The sequence below is a fragment of the Heptranchias perlo genome, chromosome 5 (genome assembly GCF_035084215.1).
Source record: "Heptranchias perlo isolate sHepPer1 chromosome 5, sHepPer1.hap1, whole genome shotgun sequence".
NCBI classification, from domain to species: domain Eukaryota; kingdom Metazoa; phylum Chordata; class Chondrichthyes; order Hexanchiformes; family Hexanchidae; genus Heptranchias; species Heptranchias perlo.
The window spans coordinates 58,709,833-58,726,708 of NC_090329.1; the positions used below are offsets into that span (position 1 = coordinate 58,709,833).

The 16,876-nt window shown below is 41.8% G+C and overlaps 1 protein-coding gene across 3 annotated transcripts in view; it reads right to left on the bottom strand.

Annotated features, from left to right (window-relative positions):
• The window catches only part of dnajc5ga (DnaJ (Hsp40) homolog, subfamily C, member 5 gamma a), a 49,788-nt gene extending 37,647 nt beyond the window's left edge, over positions 1-12,141 (bottom strand). For all 3 annotated transcript variants that reach the window (XM_067984448.1, XM_067984450.1, XM_067984449.1), the window contains exons 1-2: positions 12,023-12,141; positions 480-693 (exon numbers count right to left, since the gene is read on the bottom strand). In XM_067984448.1, the coding sequence (XP_067840549.1) occupies positions 480-693; positions 12,023-12,132 (324 nt within the window). In that variant the 5' untranslated portion in view covers positions 12,133-12,141. The remainder of the gene's footprint in view (positions 1-479; positions 694-12,022) is intronic.
• Between the last annotated feature and the right edge of the window lie 4,735 nt (positions 12,142-16,876).

Consider the following 16,876-nt stretch of genomic DNA (forward strand, 5'->3'; position numbering starts at 1 on the left):
GATGATACAGGGTTTTTCCATTATAAATGCCCACTCAAAAAACACAACACAGGAAGTAGGGCTCTGTTAGCAGGAAATACTTTGCATGACTTAATATATCTGATAGACATAATCTTAAATTAAAAACTACTACACACAATAATACAAAGTATGGAAACAAACTTACAGTTTCCAAATTTTTCCGTACTCTCATCATTTATATATAGGAACACAGTTGGAGTGACGTACTAAAAAGACTGATCATGCTATTGGAGCTATAGTAGAGCCAGTTTTATGCTTTAAGCTTTTTTCATTTTGGCGGAGCAAATCAAACAATAAATTGGTGACCAACATTTGAATACCACGAACAACAGAAACACTGACAGCTTAATATTGAACTATTTTAGGTTAGTAAAGGATTTATAGAATAATTTCAAAAATTTAAGATATAGATGACAATTCAACCAACATATTAACTTAGATTTCTTTTAAAAACCCACCTTAAACCAACATTTGTTCATCAAAAAGTAGTATTTGACGCTGTCCTCTCCAAACTGTTCAGCCACATACAGCCCCATTGAGCCATATTCATCATAGATTCGTTTCTTATTGTCATCGTTCAGAATAGCATTTGCATTGTTTATTTCCTTAAATTTTTCTGATGCATCAGGATTGTCTGGGTTCTTGTCTGGGTGATACTTGAGAGCGAGTTTTCTAGTTGGAAAACAAATGGTAAAAACTTACAGACTACAAACTGGTCACAAATGTTGCTAGAAACAAATTGTTCGAGGTAGGCCTAATTCAAAACAAAACTACTGGAAATTAAATCAGCTTTCTTAACCCATGTAAAAAAATCTGAAGTATTTATCTGGAACAGCACCTCCATCCTTAATAGGTAAAGTTACATTTTACACTAAACCTGGATTACAAACATGATCACATCTCTTCCCTGTCTTTAATTCTTGCTACTTTGGTAAATCACTAGCATTCAAGTCATTTAGATATATTTTGAGGAGGGTATAATGTCAAGAAACCAAATTTAACCTAAAGCAACAAGTCAGCAGAACTGTATAGCTTTTAAATATTGAACTTAGTTTACAGAAAAAAACAGAACTCTTGCAATATCAGAATTAAATATTGTACCATGTTAGAAAAAAATCTGAAGTATTTATATCCCATGCAAAAATGCTAATATATGTTTAGTGTAACTCCAAGTTCCTACCTAGAATCATAAAGGTTATAGCATGGAAGGAGGCTATTTGGCCCATCAAATCCATCCTGCCTCTATGCAAGAGCAATCCAGCTAATTCCACTCTCCCACCCTTTCCCCATAGCCCTGCAATCTTTTTCCTTTCAAGAATTTATCCAGTTCCCTTTTCAAGGCCACGATTGAATCTGCCTCCACCACACCCTCTGGGCAATGCATTCCAGATAATAAGCACTCACTGTGCAAAGAAGTTTTTCCTTGTCACCTTTGATTCTTTTGCCAATCACCTTAAATCTGTGTCCTCTGCTTCTTGACCCTTCCGCCAATGGGAACAGTTTCCCTCTATCTACTCTGTCTATACCCTTCATGATTTTGAATACCTCTATCAAATCTCCTCTCAATCTTCTCTGTTCCAAGGAGAATAAGCCCAGCTTCTCCATTCTATCCACGTAACTAAAATCCCTCATCCCTGGAATCAATCTAGTAAATCTCTTCTGCACCCTTTCTAAGGCCTTCACATCGTTCCTAAAGTGCAGTGCCCAGAACGGGGCACAATACTCCAGTTGCGGCTGAACCAGGGTTTTATAAAGGTTCATCGTGACTTCCTTGCTTTTGTACTCTATGCCTCTATTTATAAAGCCCAGGATCCGTTATGCTTTTTTAACCACTTTCTCAACCTGCCCTGCCACCTTCAATGATTTGTGTACATGTATCCCTAGGGGACCTGTTCCTGTACCCCTTTTAGAATTGTGCCCTTTATTGCCTCTCCTCATTCTTCCTACCGAAATGTATCACCTCACATTTTTCTGTGTTAAATTTCATCTGCCATGTGTCCGCCTATTTCACCAGCCTGTCTATATCCTCTTGAAGTCTATCACTATCCTCCTCACTACCACTACACTTCGAAGTTTTGTGACATCTGCAAATTCGGAAATTGTGCCCTGTACACCCAAGTCCAAGTCATTAATATATATCAAGAAAAGCAGTGGTCCTAGTACCAACCCATGGGGAACACCACCGAATGTCTACCTCCAATCCAAAAAACAACTGTTCACCATTACTCTGTTTCCTGTTACTTAGCCAATTCTGTATCCATGCTGCTACTGCCCCTTTTATTCCATGGGCTTCAATCTTGATGACAAGCCTATTACTCGGCACTTTATTAAATCTATTAAGTTGTTATTCAAAGGTGAAGGCTGGTTATAGATCAAGACAGACTAGTTGCAGAAAACATGGTCAGATAGCGCCATGAATTGAGCCCGACTTGAGTTATGAACACAGATCAAAAATCAAGAATGCATTGCTCAAATTTAAGTGAAGTACAGTTCTGTACTTCTATTGCATGGGACGATTCAAACACTCGACTCTGATCTCTGCAAAAATAAATACGTACTGTAACTGGCATTCACCTTGACCAAATCTATTCTAATGTAATCCTTCCCTCTTTACTGTACACTTCCTTTCTGATTCACATGACATCCACCATTTGTGGCCAGGCAGATAGACTAGTTTTCAATAATGCTGCTCCATTGCCAGCCAACAGAAGCTGAGTGAATGCAGCTCAGAATAAGTGGCATTTGAGTTTTCCCTCCATACCTGTGCCTCACCTAGGACTAATTCTCCATCAGTGTCTGAATAGAGGGTAATTACTGGGAGCTGGAAGCTGACTGAGTAGTTGTAACTGCTGTTCTCAAAAGGTGTATAAAGTAGGTGGTTATATGCTGAAGCACAGAACAAACTGAGTGCATTGCGAACAAAGTGCATTGCGAACAGAGTGGGAACTTGAGAATTTGGTGAGAGGGGTAATTAGGTGCAGAGGGGGGAGGACAGTGAACAAAGAGGAAGAGTTCAGAGCAGCGGGGACCAGAGCGGCAGAGGCAAGTAAAATAAAAGTCGGGGATCGAAGGCCTAAACTCACTTGGAGCAGCAGAGGGGGTAAATTTTCAGTATTAATTCGGCGGAATCAAAAAAAAAAATCATGGAGTGATATCACAGGTCAGCAGATAGATTATTGGCTGGCAGAAGGCCTGAGAGTAGACCGAGAGCGAGAGGCAATAAAGCGGCAGAAGGCCTGAGAGTAGAGTGGGAGGCAATAAAGCAGCAGAAGGCACGAGAGTAGAGTGGGAGGCAATAAAGCGGCGGAAGAAGGCCCAAGTGTGGAGCGAGAGCGGGAGGCAATACAGCAGTGGGAGAAGGCCTGAGTGTGGTGCGAGAGCAAGAGGCAATACAGCAGCAGGAGAAGGCCTGAGTGTGGAGCGAGAGCGGGAGGCAATAAAGCAGTGGGAGAGGGCCAGAGTGTGGAGCGAGAGAGGGAGGTAATACAGCAGTGAGAGAAGGCCTGAGTGTGGAGTGAGAGCGAGAGGCAATAAAGCGGTGGGAGACATGCGGTTTTTACACAGTTGAAGTAAACTCACCACAGGTAGAAATTGAAAGAGTGATGTCATAGGACAGCAGGTGGGTGATTGGCTGGTGAGTATTACTGTTTTCTTTCTAAGTTAGGGCAGGGTTTAACTAAAAGCTTAAATCAATAACTTAAACTACATAAATTAGTTATTAAAACTAATAGTCAGAGATTAAAAACTCTAATAAAGTAAATAAATAAATTCTGGTTCGACAAGCGATGGCAGGGCAGATGATGTGTCGTAAGTGCAGCATGTGAGAGTTGGTGGAGACCAGCGTGATCCCCGGCAACCACATCTGCAACTCGAGGAACTTCATCTCAAGAGTTGTTGAGCTGGAGTCCGAGCTGCAGACATTACAACGCATCTGGGAGGAGGAGAGTTACATGGACACGTTGGTCCAGGAGGCAGTCACACCCCTTAGATTAGGTAGTAGTTTAGATTCGTTCAGTGGTCAGGGATAGAAGGGTTTGACTGTGAGTTAGGTAGATATGGGGACCTGGGATCTAGTGATGGAGGAGCCTCAGCCCTTGACCTTGTCCAACAGGTACGAAATACTTGCTACCTGTATGGATGAGAGCAAAGACTGCAGGGAGGATGGGCAAACTGATGACTGCACTGTGGCACAGGGGGCCATTCAAGTGTGGGGAGTAAAAAGGAATGTGGTAGTGGTAGGAGATAGTACAGTCAGGGGGATAGATACTGTTCTCTGCAGCCACGACCGAGTCCCGAAGGCTGTGTTGCCTGTCCGATGGTAGGGTTAAGGACATCTCCTCGCGGCTGGAAAAGAACTTGGAGCATGAGGGAGAGGATGCAATTGTCATGGTCCATGGAGGAACCAACGATACAGGCAGAACTAAGAATGGGGTTCTGCCGAGACAGTTTGAGGAGCAAGGGTCTAAGTTAATAAGCAGAACCTCAAAGATAACAATCTACAGATTACTACCTGGGCCACATGCAAATTGGCATAGGGACAAACAGAGCAGAGTCAAATGCGTGGCTCAAAGAGTGGTGTGGGAGACAGGCGCTTCGATTCATGGGGCACTGGCATCAGTACTGGGAAAAGAGGCAGCTGTTCTATTGCGATGGGCTCCACTTAAACTGAGCCAGCATCCTGGCGAATCGAATAACTAGGGCTGTAGATGGGGATTTAAACTAAAAAAAAAAGGGGAGGGGGGGAAAAAAAGAGAAGGGGTCAGGTGAGGGGAAATTTAGAAATCGAATGGGAAAAGTCAAGGCAACAGAGTTTGGTGATTTGGGTAAAGATAAGCAGAGTGCAGCAGGAAGGGAGAGAGAGTTTACCAATAATAGAGCATCAACAAGTAAGGTCAGAGCAGGAAAAAAATGGTAAAAAGTCAAATTTAAAGACTCTTTATCTGAATGCATGGAGCACTCGTAACAAGAAAAATGAATTAGTTGCACAAATACAGATAAATGGGTTTGATCTAACTGCCATTACAGAGACAAGGCTGCAAAGTGGCCAAGACTGGGAACTAAATATTCCAGGGGACATGACGTTCAGAAAAGACAGGCAGAATGGAAGAGTGGGTATAGCCCTAATAATAAAGGATTACATAAGGACAGTGGTTAGAAAGGATCTTGGCTTGGAAGATCAGGAAGTAGAATCAGTATGGATGGAAATAAGAAATAACAAGGGGCAGAAAACACTGGTGGGAGTAGTTTATAGGCCTCCTAATAGTAGCTATATCGTTGGATGAAGTATTAATCATGAAATAATAGGTGTTTGGTAATGCAGTAATCATAGGGGACTTTAATCTTCATATGGACTAGCCAATTCAAATTGTCAAAGGTAGTTTGGAGGACGAGTTCATGGAATGCATTCGAGACGGGTTCCTACAGCAATACGTCGTGAAACCAACCAGGGAAGAGGCTATTTTAGATCTAATATTCTGTAATCAGACAGGGTTGATTAGTAATCTCACAGTAAAGGATCCTCTGGGGAAGAGCAATCACAATATGATAGAATTTCACATTGAGCTTGACAGTGACGTACTTAAGTCTGAAACGAGAGTCTAAACTTAAATAAAGCCAATTATATAGGTATGAGGGGTGAGTTGGATAAGGTAGTTTGGGAAATTAAATTAAATTATAGGGTATGACTGTTGAAAAGCAATGGCACACATTTCAAGAAATATTTCAATATTCTTAACAAATATACATTCCATTGAGAAATAACTCCACGGGAAGTGATCCACCCATGGCTACCCAAAGAAGTTAACAAGGGTATTAGATTAAAAGAAGAGGCCTATAATGTTGCCAAGAGTAGTAAGCCTGAGGATTGGGAGAGTTTTAGAAACCAGCAAAGGATGACCAAAAAACTGATAAAAAGGGAGAAAATAGAATGATAGTCAACTAGCAAGAAATATAAAAACAGATTGTAAGAGTTTCTATAAGTATGTAAAAAGGAAGAGAGTAGCAAAAGTAAATGTTGGTCCCCTGGAGGCTGAGACAGGGGAAATCAGGAAATGGCAGATGCATTAAATGCATTTGATTCTGTCTTCACAGTAGAAGACACAAGCTAATGAGAGTGAAGAACTTAAAGTAATTATCAGTAAAGAAAAAGTATGAGAAACTAATGGGACTAAAAGCCGATAAATTCCCTGGACCTGTTGGCCTACATCTGAGGGTTCTAAAAGAGGTGGCTACAGAGATAGTGGATGTATTGGTTATGATCTTCCAAAATTCCCTCGATTCTAGAACGGTCCCAGCGGATTTGAAGGTAGCAAATGTAACACCACTATTCAAGAAAGGAGGGAGAGACAAAACAGGGAACTACAAGCCAGTTAGCCTGATATCAGTCATCGGGAAAATTCTGGAATCCATTATAAAGGAAGTGGTATCAGTGCACTTAGAACATCATAGTATGAATAGGCAGAGTCAACATGGTTTTATGAAAGGGAAATCACGTTTGACAAATTTATTGCATTTTTTTTTGAGGATGTAACTAGCAGGGTAGATAAAGGGGAACCAGTAGATGTAGTATATTTGGATTTTCAAAAGGCATTTGATAAGGTGCCACATAAAAGGTTGTTACGCAAGATAGGGGCTCATGGGGTTGGGGGTAATGTATTAGCATAGATGGAGGATTGTTTAATGGACAGAAAACAGAGAGTAGGGATAAACGGATCATTTTCAGGTTGGCAGGCTGTAACTTGTGGGGTGCCGCAAGGATCGGAGCTTGGGCCTTAGCTATTTACAATCTATATTAATGACTTGGATGAAGGGACCAAGCGCAGTGTATCCAAGTTTACTGACGATACAAAGCTAGGTGGGAAAGTAAGTTGTGAGGAGGACACAGAGTCCGCAAAGGGATATCGACAGGTTAAGTGAGTGGGCAAGAAGGTGGCAGATGGAGTATAATTGTGGGGAAATGTGAGGTTATTCACTTTGGTAGGAAGAATAGAAAAACAGAATATTTTTTAAATGGTGAGAAATTATTAAATGTTGGTGCCCAGAGACACTTGGGTGTCCTGGTACAAGAAACACAAAATGTTAGCATGAAGGATAGCAAGCAATTAGGAAGGCAAATGGCATGTTGGCCTTTATTGCAAGGGGGTTGGAGTACAAGAGTGAGGAAGTCTTACTACAATTGTATAGGGCTTTGGTGAGACTTCACCTGGGGTACAGTGTACAGTTTTGGCCTCCTTGTCTAAGGTAAGTATATCCTTCCTTAGATGCAGTGCAACGAAGATTCACTAGATTAATTCCTGGGATGAAAGGTTTGTCCTGTGAGGGGAGATTAATTGGAATGGGCCTATACTCTTTGGAGTTTGAAAGAATGAGAGGTGATCTCATTCAAACGTATAAGATTCTGAGGGGGCTTGATAGGGGAGAGGTTGTTTCCTCTGGCTGGAGAGACTATAACTAGAGGAAATATTCGCAGGATAAGGGATCAGCCATTTAAGACTGAGATGAGGAGGAATTTCTTCACTCAGAGGGTTGTGAATCTTTGGAATTCTCCACCCCAGAGGGCTGTGGATGCTGAGTCATTGAGTATATTCAAGGCGGAGATAGATAAATTTTTGGAGTCTAGGGGAATCAAGGGACATGGGGAACAGGCAGGAAAATGGAGTTGAGGTTGAAGATCAGTCATGATCAGATTGAGCAGGCTCGAGGGGCCATATGGCCGACTCCTGCTCCTTTTTCTTATGTTCTTATGTTCAGTGGCTCTGTTTGAGAAAAATCATTGGTGCCTACAAGTCTTCTAATCCTATAGGGCATAATTCATTTCTTAGCACTGAATTCTGTGACTTTTCACTTCCTGGTGGAAGTGTCTGGCTTCAGCTGGAGAATTGCTCATGCTCTATTTTTCCCTTACTCCATGACATTAGAACTGTCCGTGCTCCCATATCTGAATCCAACTCAGACTGTTTAAGCTACTTCTGCAAATGACAAGGTTCGGCTTTAAATAACAGTCAGTTTCATTTTCACATTTGCGTGCCACAAAAAATATCAGTAACTGGCAATCTCATACAGAAAGGCAAGAAACATAGCTAGTAAGCAAAATTGTAAAATTTATGCTAGTGCAATTGGGGGTATTTTGAGGTTGGATTTGAGGTATGCTTTAGGGGTACAGAAAAATGAGTTTACACTCCACTTGGTCTGTGTTGATCTCTATATTCTGTGCCAAAAGTGGGAAGCATGCCACTGCTTAGCACCAGTGTCTGGATTAGGAAACAAGATCTCCTAAAATTATCCTTTACAATATCCAGAGAAATTGCAAAAAAAAATCTCCCAGGGGTGGTTATCACTGAATTACGGCTGGAAAGTGGGGGTCATTTTAACAAACAGGACCTATTGCAATTCCACTGGTCAAAAAAAATTTAATTAATTTACTAATTTGTTTCATATGCTGCTCAGTAGTTTCAGCAGCAATATTGCAGACTCTAAGTATATGGGTAAATAACCTTACGGCTACAAATTTTAATTCAAACTTGATTGGAGAAGTATGCGGGATTACTCAACACCAGATCTCCAGTCACCTTACATCACAAACAATTTCTCACAGGCAGTGAATGCCAAAATTGGACAAACCTGCCTCAAACAGATGGGAGCTTTATTTTAATATTTAATTTGGAGGCTGAGATGTCCTGCATGCCTTTCCCTGACATACTGGTCAGCAGAACTTTGTTTCTAAACCATGAAATGGGCATCCAGCATTGCTAGGGGGTGGTAAGTATATGAAAAATCATGGAAAGAACTCAGTAATGTTTAAAAAATTGTTGAAAAACATTTAGTTTTAACTGTTTTTCTTGCTCTTTGTTGTGGTTTCTCTTGTATTTTCTGAAGTCATACCTAATGCAAAAGTAAGATGATTGTAGGTGTTGAGGCCGATCATTACAGCCCCAGGACATTACTGCAAGAGTTCCTTAGGGCAGCGTCCCAGGCCTAAATATCTTCAGCTGCTTCATCAATAACTTTCCCTTCATCACAAGTGTCAGCCTTGGCTCAGTGGTAGCACTCTCGCCTCCAAGTCAGAAGGTTGTGGGTTCAAGCCCCGCTCCAAGGATTTGAGCACATAATCCAGTGCAGTACCGAGGGAGTGCTGCACTGTCGGAGGTGCTGCCTTTCTGTTAAGGTGTTAAATTGAGGCCCCATCTGCCCCCTCAGGTGGATGTAAAAGATCCCATGGCACTATTCGAAGAGGAGCATGGGAGTTCTGGCCAAAATTTATCCCTCAACCAACGCCACTAAAACAGATTATCTGGTCATTATCTCATTACTGGGACCTTGCCGTGCGCAAATTGGCTGTTGCATTTCCTACATTACAACAGTGACTACACTTTAAAAGTACCCGATTGGCTGTAAAGCGCTTTTGGACATCCTGAGGTAGTGAAAGACGCACTATAAATGCCAGTCTATCTTTCTTTACAAGATCAGAAGTGGGGCTGTTCGCTGATGACTGTAGTGTTCAGCTCCACTTGCAATTCCTTAGAAAATGAAGCAGTCCATTCCTGCATGCAGACAACCAGGCCAGGCCAGGGCTGATAAGTGGCAAGTAACATTGTCTGGCACTTGTGTGGCACCAATGACCATCTCCAACAAGAGAGGGCTTAACCACCCCCCGTTGACAATGGCATTACCATCAACATCCTGGGGGTTACCATTGACCAGAAACCCAACTGGATCAGCCATATAATTGTCATGCCTATTAAAGCTGGTCAGAGGCTGGGTATTCTGTGGCAAAAAGCTCACCCCTGACTCCCCAAAGCCTTTCCAGCACCTACAAGGCAGAAGTCAAAAGTGTGATGGAATACTCTCCACTTGCCTGGATGGGTGCAGCTCCAACAACATTTAAGAAGCTCGACACTATCCAGGACAAAGTAGTCTGCTTGATCGTCAACCCATCCATGGCTTAAACATCCACTCCCTCCATCATTGGTGCACCGTGGCTGCAGTGTGTACCATCTACTGGATGCACTGCAGCAACCCGCAAGACTTCTTCGGCAGCACTTCCCAAACCCACGACCTCCACCACCTAGAAGGACAAGGGCAACAGGTGCATGGGAACACCACCATCTTCAAGTTCCCCTCCAAGTCCCACACCGCCCTGACTTGGACAAGTATATCGCTGTTCCTTCATCGTTGCTGGAACCCCATTCCTAACAATGTGGGAGCACATTTATCACATGGACTGCAGAGGTTCAAGAAGGCCCACCACCACCTTCTTAGGACAAATAAGGATCAGCAATAAATACGGCCTCACCAGCGATGCCTACATCCCGAAAATGAATAAAAACAAACATAATCTGGACTGACATTGAAGTGCAGTACTGAGAGAGTGTCCATTGTCAGAGGTGCCATCTTTCAACTGAGACATTAAACCGATGTCCCATCTGCCTGTTCATGTGGGTGTAAAGGATTCCAAGCCAATATTCAACAAAGAGCAGGGGAGTTGGCCTGGTATTCTGGTCAACATTTATTGCTCAACCAGCGCCGCCAAAACAGATCTCATTATTTATCTCATTATGTGTGCAAATTGACTGCTGCACTTGGCGAAATAACAACAGTTACTACATTTCAAAAGTAAATCATTCACTGAGATATTTTTGGAACATCTGGAGGACATAAGAGGCACTAAATAAATTTAAATATTTACCATAATGTTGGTACTTCCTCGGAAACATCACAATCACAGTACTTTTCAGTAGCACTGCAAGCAAAAGACATGCCAGGATGATCAGCAGCTCATATATCCGGACCGGCCATATCTACCAAGATGTTATCATCCATGTGTCGATGTTTGGCACACCTACCTAACAATTGTCGGGTCCTGTCTTCAAAGGGTTTTGGCCAATAGAGCGCCAGATGCAGAACTGTGCCATCTGCTGTGAGGACACCTGCACCACATGGCTGGCACATCCTGAAATTTGGCTCCACCTCCTTGCAGACATGCTGCAGTGCTAACCTATAAGTAAGGTGCAGTGGAGTGGTACAGAGGGCAATGGTTCAACCAGCTCATGTAGCACCCACACTGGAGGTTGAATACTGCATTGCTCCATCACTTATCCGTAGTTATGCCTGCAACTTAGATTTTCTTTCCCTTCATTTTTGCCTGCCACTTCTTAGCCTTCTCCCCTACAGCCTTGGCAAAGGCTGCTGTGGGTTGAAAAGCCATGTATTTTTGTCCTCCCAATGACTGTTCCATAGAAGGTCTCCTCCATTGTGAAGCACTGGAAATACAGTCCTACATCATGTCTAAAGTAAAGGATATATAAAAAGAGCAGAGTCCCATGAACTGCCAAACATGGCAATGAGCCACAGAGTCCAGGAAAGTCCACGTTTGATCCTTGAATTGTGCTGCGTTAGCTGCTTTCAGCCGCAGCAGTTGTGAGATACTAAAATTGACTTCTATCCCAGGTTACGGAAGCAAGAAACTGATAGCGCGAAGGGGGGGGGCGACGTGAAAGCGAGAGACAGCAACAGAGAAGGGAGTGGAAAACAGAGGGAGAGAGAGAAAAAAAGCACAAGAGAGGGAGGGGAAAAAAAAATGGAGAAAAAGATGGCCTCTCCAACAATGCAGCACTCCCTCAGTAATGCACTGAAGTGTTAACTAGGCTACGTGCAACAAATGCGGTTTACAAGGCGCTCAGGGGACCAATTGGTCACTTGTTAAGGCTACCTGGCATTAGTTTAAGTGTTCAGTCGCAGGAGCTAAATAGCTTTGTCTTTTTATATTTAACAAGAGCGTGCATGCTGAAAAAACTGTCAAATTCATGTTGACTAAAAAGTGCGGATTTGTAACCGCAGAATAAATGCAGTCATAAAGCATTTAATACATTTTAAAAATCTGAATGATAAAACTGAACTATTCTGTGACACCAACTTTACACATTACTGGAAAGTCTCAAAATATTCAATGGTCAAGGTTTCAAATGAAGCAGTACAATTTAATGATTTAAAAAATCTTTCATACCTGTAAGCTTTTTTGATTTCCTCTGGTGTAGCTCCTTTCTCCAATCCTAGTGCCTTGTATAAACTTTCACCTGTTCGGGACATTGTACGTTGAAGTCGTGGTGTAGACATGTTGGCAGGCGGCTTCAAGAGAAAAGCACTTTTTAGTCGACCTGACTTTGGCATTCTTATTAAATGTAAAAAGAGCTATTCGGCTCCATCACCCAGGCCCTGCGTCAATACTTGACTATACACCAGCTCCCTTTTATCTGTAATATGCATGAATAGCTTGATTACGGCATAATACTTGGACAAAACTGCCACATAGGCAGCAGTTACTACTACCTTTAAAGTGACAAATTGACGTGGAGTAGAATGGGCCTATACACTGGAGTTTAGAAGAATGAGAGGTAATCTCATTGAAACATAAGATTCTGAAGGGGCTTGAAGGGTGGATGTTGAGAGTCTAGAACTAGGGGGTACAATCTCAGGATAAGGGGTCGGCCATTTAAGACTGAGATGAGGAGGAATTTCTTCACTGAGGGTTGTGAATCTTTGGAATTCTCTGCCCCAGAGGACTGTGGATGCTGAGTCATTGAGTATATTCAAGGCTGAGATAAGATAGGTTTTTGGACTCCAGGGGAATCATGGGATATGGGAATCGGAAAGGAAAGCGGAGTTGAAGTTGAAAATCAAGATCAGCCATGATCTTGTTGAATGGCGGAGCAGGCTTAAGGGGCCATATGGCCTATACCTGCTCCTATTTCTTATGACAAAAAGATATTACAGTCCAATGTTCAGAAATATATATATTTTTTGAAAAGCTAACATCTTCCAAGTTATTTTGGCCACTGGTCAAATAAATGTACAAGAGTGATAATTATACAGCCCACAGACAACTTATACCTTCCCACTCATCATATCCATGTCCCCTCTTTCATCTGATTTGCACCAAAGTCCCAGACGTATTAAAATATCCAGTTTTAGATCACAAGAGAAGCTGGAATAGCCAGAATTCCTCATCTCTTGCAATGAAAAAGGAAGGAGATATTTAAAATGGAGGCAAGGGCAACCAAAAAAGGAGACTCCAAAATTCATTCAAGTAGGTGAGAAACAGTAGAAGCACTCAAAAAGAAATTGTGTTTAGGGAACGGGATCAGAAGTAGTGAATGGGAAGGTGAGGTAGAAATCAGGAAGCCAATAGCATAATAAATAAGATCTCAGTTCAAATGCTGTCTCTTAGTAACTAGCTGTACACAAACCCTGCTACAGGCCGCCAACATTTGAAATCAAAGCTTCAATTGGGAAGTGCTCAGTGAGAAAGGGAAAGACTCACAGATGTAGGGTTAGATCAGCCAGATTCAAAGTTCCATCTACCCAGCCCAAAAATGGGCCATTGCTCCAATCAGAACAGTAACCCCCAATGCACTGGTGTGACACTTGTACTCCCACATAAAACATCTAATTTCAGCAAATGCCAAGTTTAGTGTGAATTTCTGAGCAATTTTATGCTGTGGATATACGCTCAAGTGGTAATCCGTTACAGTGCAGGGGAGGGCTGGAGAAGAGGGAAAAATTCCATTCCATCAATCTGAACTAGATTGAAACCCAAGTCTGAAGGAACACTAAACTGCTTGCCACCTGCCCCCATTTTCCAACTCAAATACGGCCATCTAAGACAGGCATTCAAGCACGTCAATGGAAGAAATTTTCACAACAGGGAAAACCCATTAAGCCCAACAAGCCCATCTTTTTTTGAAGGCTCCTTACCCAACCTGTCTGGCTTCTCACCATATCCCTCAAAATGACTTTTCTCTTTCTAGAGATGCAGCTAATTGCCTCTTTAACCTATTTACACTATGCACTTCAATGATAACTTGTCCCACAAGCCTGTAGGTGAAAAAGTTTCATCTGATTTCTTACTCTGAATTCCCAAACTTTTAAATTACTGTCACCTGGTAGTTGAATCATCCTCTGCATGAACAATTTGACATGATAATCGTCACTTCCGTTCATAATCTTGAAAAATTTCACCTCAAAAAGGCTCCCCTTTTCCAAAGAAAGGAATCCCAATTTACTTCACTAGAATGATACCAGGGCTAAAAGGCTTCTGTTCTCTGGAGTATAGAAGATTAAGGGGCTATATAATTGAAGTGTTTATGATAAGGTAGATAAAAGAGAAACTATTTCCTTTGGTAGGAGTCCAGCACAAGGGGCCATAACTTTAATATAAGAGCTAGGCCTTTCAAGGGTGATGTCAGAAAGCATTTCTTCACACAAAGGATAGTGGAAACCTGGAACTCTCTTCCCCCCCAAAAGCTGTTAAGGCTAGGTCAATTGAAAATATAAAAACTGAGATTTTTGTAATGCGAGGGTATTAAAAGGATATGGAACAGAGGCAGGTAAATGCAGTTAAGATACATAAGAAATAGGAGGAGGCCTTACGGCCCGAGCCTGCTCTGCCATTCAATAAGATCATACCTGATCTTTGACCTCAACTCCACTTTCCCACCCGATCCCCATATCCCTTGATTCCCCAGAGTCCAAAAATCTAATCAATCTCAGCCTTGAATATACTCAATGGCTGAGCATCCACAGCCCTCTGGGGTAGAGAATTCCAAAGATTCACAACCATCAAGTGAAGAAATTTCTCCTCATCTCAGTCCTAAATGGCCGGCCCCTTATCCTGAGACTATGCCCCCTATTTCTAGACACTCCTGCCAGGGGGACAGCCTCTCGGCATCTACCTGTCAAACCCTCTCAGATTCTTATATGTTTCTTCTAGATTCGAGAGTATTGACTCATTCTACTCAATAATACAGATCAACCATGATCTAATTGAACAGTGGAACTGGCTCGAGGGGCTGAACGGCCTACTCCTGTTCCTATGTGAAAAAGAAAACTGTAAATGAGTATTGGACTAAGTGCACAGTCTTTCAGAAAACTGGCACAGGTACAATGAAAGAAAGAACTTGCATTTGTATAGCGCCTTTCCTGACTTCAGACCGGCCCAAAGCAGTTTACAGCCAATGAAGTGCTTTTGAAGTGTTGTCACCATTGTAATGTAGCAAACGCAGCAGCCAATTTGCAAACTGCAAGGTCCCACAAACAGCAATGAGATACATGACAAGATAATCTGTTTTTAGTGATGTTGGTTGAGGGATAAATATTGGCCAGGACACCGGGAGAATTCCCCTGCTCTTCTTCGAAATAGTGCCATGGGATCTTGTCCACCTGAGGGGGCAGACGGGGCCTCGGTTTAACATCTCGTCCGAAAGACGGCACATCCGACAGTGCAGCACACTCTCATACCTGATCTTTGACCTCAACTCCACTTTCCCACCCGATCCCCATATCCCTTGATTCCCCAGAGTCCAAAAATCTAATCAATCTCAGCCTTGAATATACTCAATGGCTGAGCATCCACAGCCCTCTGGGGTAGAGAATTCCAATGAGTGCAATGAGTGTCAGCCTAGATTATGGGCTCAAGTCTCTGGTGCGGGACTTGAACCCACAACCTTCTGACTCAGAGGCAATAGTGTTACCAACTGAGCCACGGCTGACACAGTGGACTGAATGACCTCTTTCTGTGCTGTAAAATTCTATAATGCTAAAGAGAGGAAGGGAGAAAATGCCATGTTCAGTAAACCTTTAGCTGACATTAAAACCAGAATGATTTATAAATGTACCACTTAGACATACGGCTATTTAAAAAAAATATGGCTAGTCACAAATACATTAAAGCAAGTTTGACAATATTTGACCTCAGCTTAATACTGGAATAACCCTCTCAATATTTATCCTCAATTGCAGTCAGAAACAAACATAAAAACTTACCACAGGCTGATTGCACATGATTAGAATGGTTATATTCAATTGTCCATTTAAATCCATGTACGCATTAAAAAGACTCAAGTCTCCTTCCCAACTGTTATTAACTTGTATATAAAAACATTCATCAACTGACCGTGGGCAATGCCACAGGCAGTTACTGGTGTATAAATTAAAGGCCACTCATTTACGATTTTCACAAGAAAATCGAAGAACACCAGGTAATTAAAAACAGAATTTGACTTATTCAGTCACCACAAATCAGTGGTCTTGCTAACATATTATGCATTACATAGCTTAACACACTTGTTAATGGCTCATCTGTAGGATGGTACATCCAGCAATGCATGAAATATCACGTCCAGAAACCAAATCCTGGAGTGGAGTGGGGTTTGAACCAACAACTTTCTGACTCAAGATAGTGCTACCAATCGAGCCATGCTGTCACTGACAAATGTGTGTTAAAATTAAGGAGGTATAGTGTCATTATGATTTCACTTTAACATTACACTGTGCAGTTATGAAGCACTGTCCTTCGTGGTAATTTTCAGCTCTTCTGTACTGACATTCTATCTGCAGCTTAAAAATCATCTATAGTACAAAGCCAAAATGTTTCAATGACAACCTGTGTAAAGTCTGCCAGTTGTCTAATCTTTAAAAACTCTGGTTCATAAAAAGTTTCAAATATAATGAAATCAAGTTTTTGAGCAGCAGTCACCAATATACCGAAGGCAACTGTATTATTACAACTCATTCCCATCAAAATGTCTGCTAAATATTTTGTTTCACATTAACGCAAAACATATGCAGAAAAAAGCGTATCAATAATGTCCCACTGATTTAAAAAAGTTATTTTCACACAAAAGAAATTAAGCAGGTGCCTTGATGCACATTAATAATCAAATTGCACAGTGAAGGTCACCAGTTAATATGTAAAACTGAGCAACATCCCTATGTGGCATCTTGTGGCTTATATGATCAGAATTTAAAAGTAAAAGAGCCCAAAAGTAGACCCATCGGTTTGATGTACAGTCTGATGTCAACA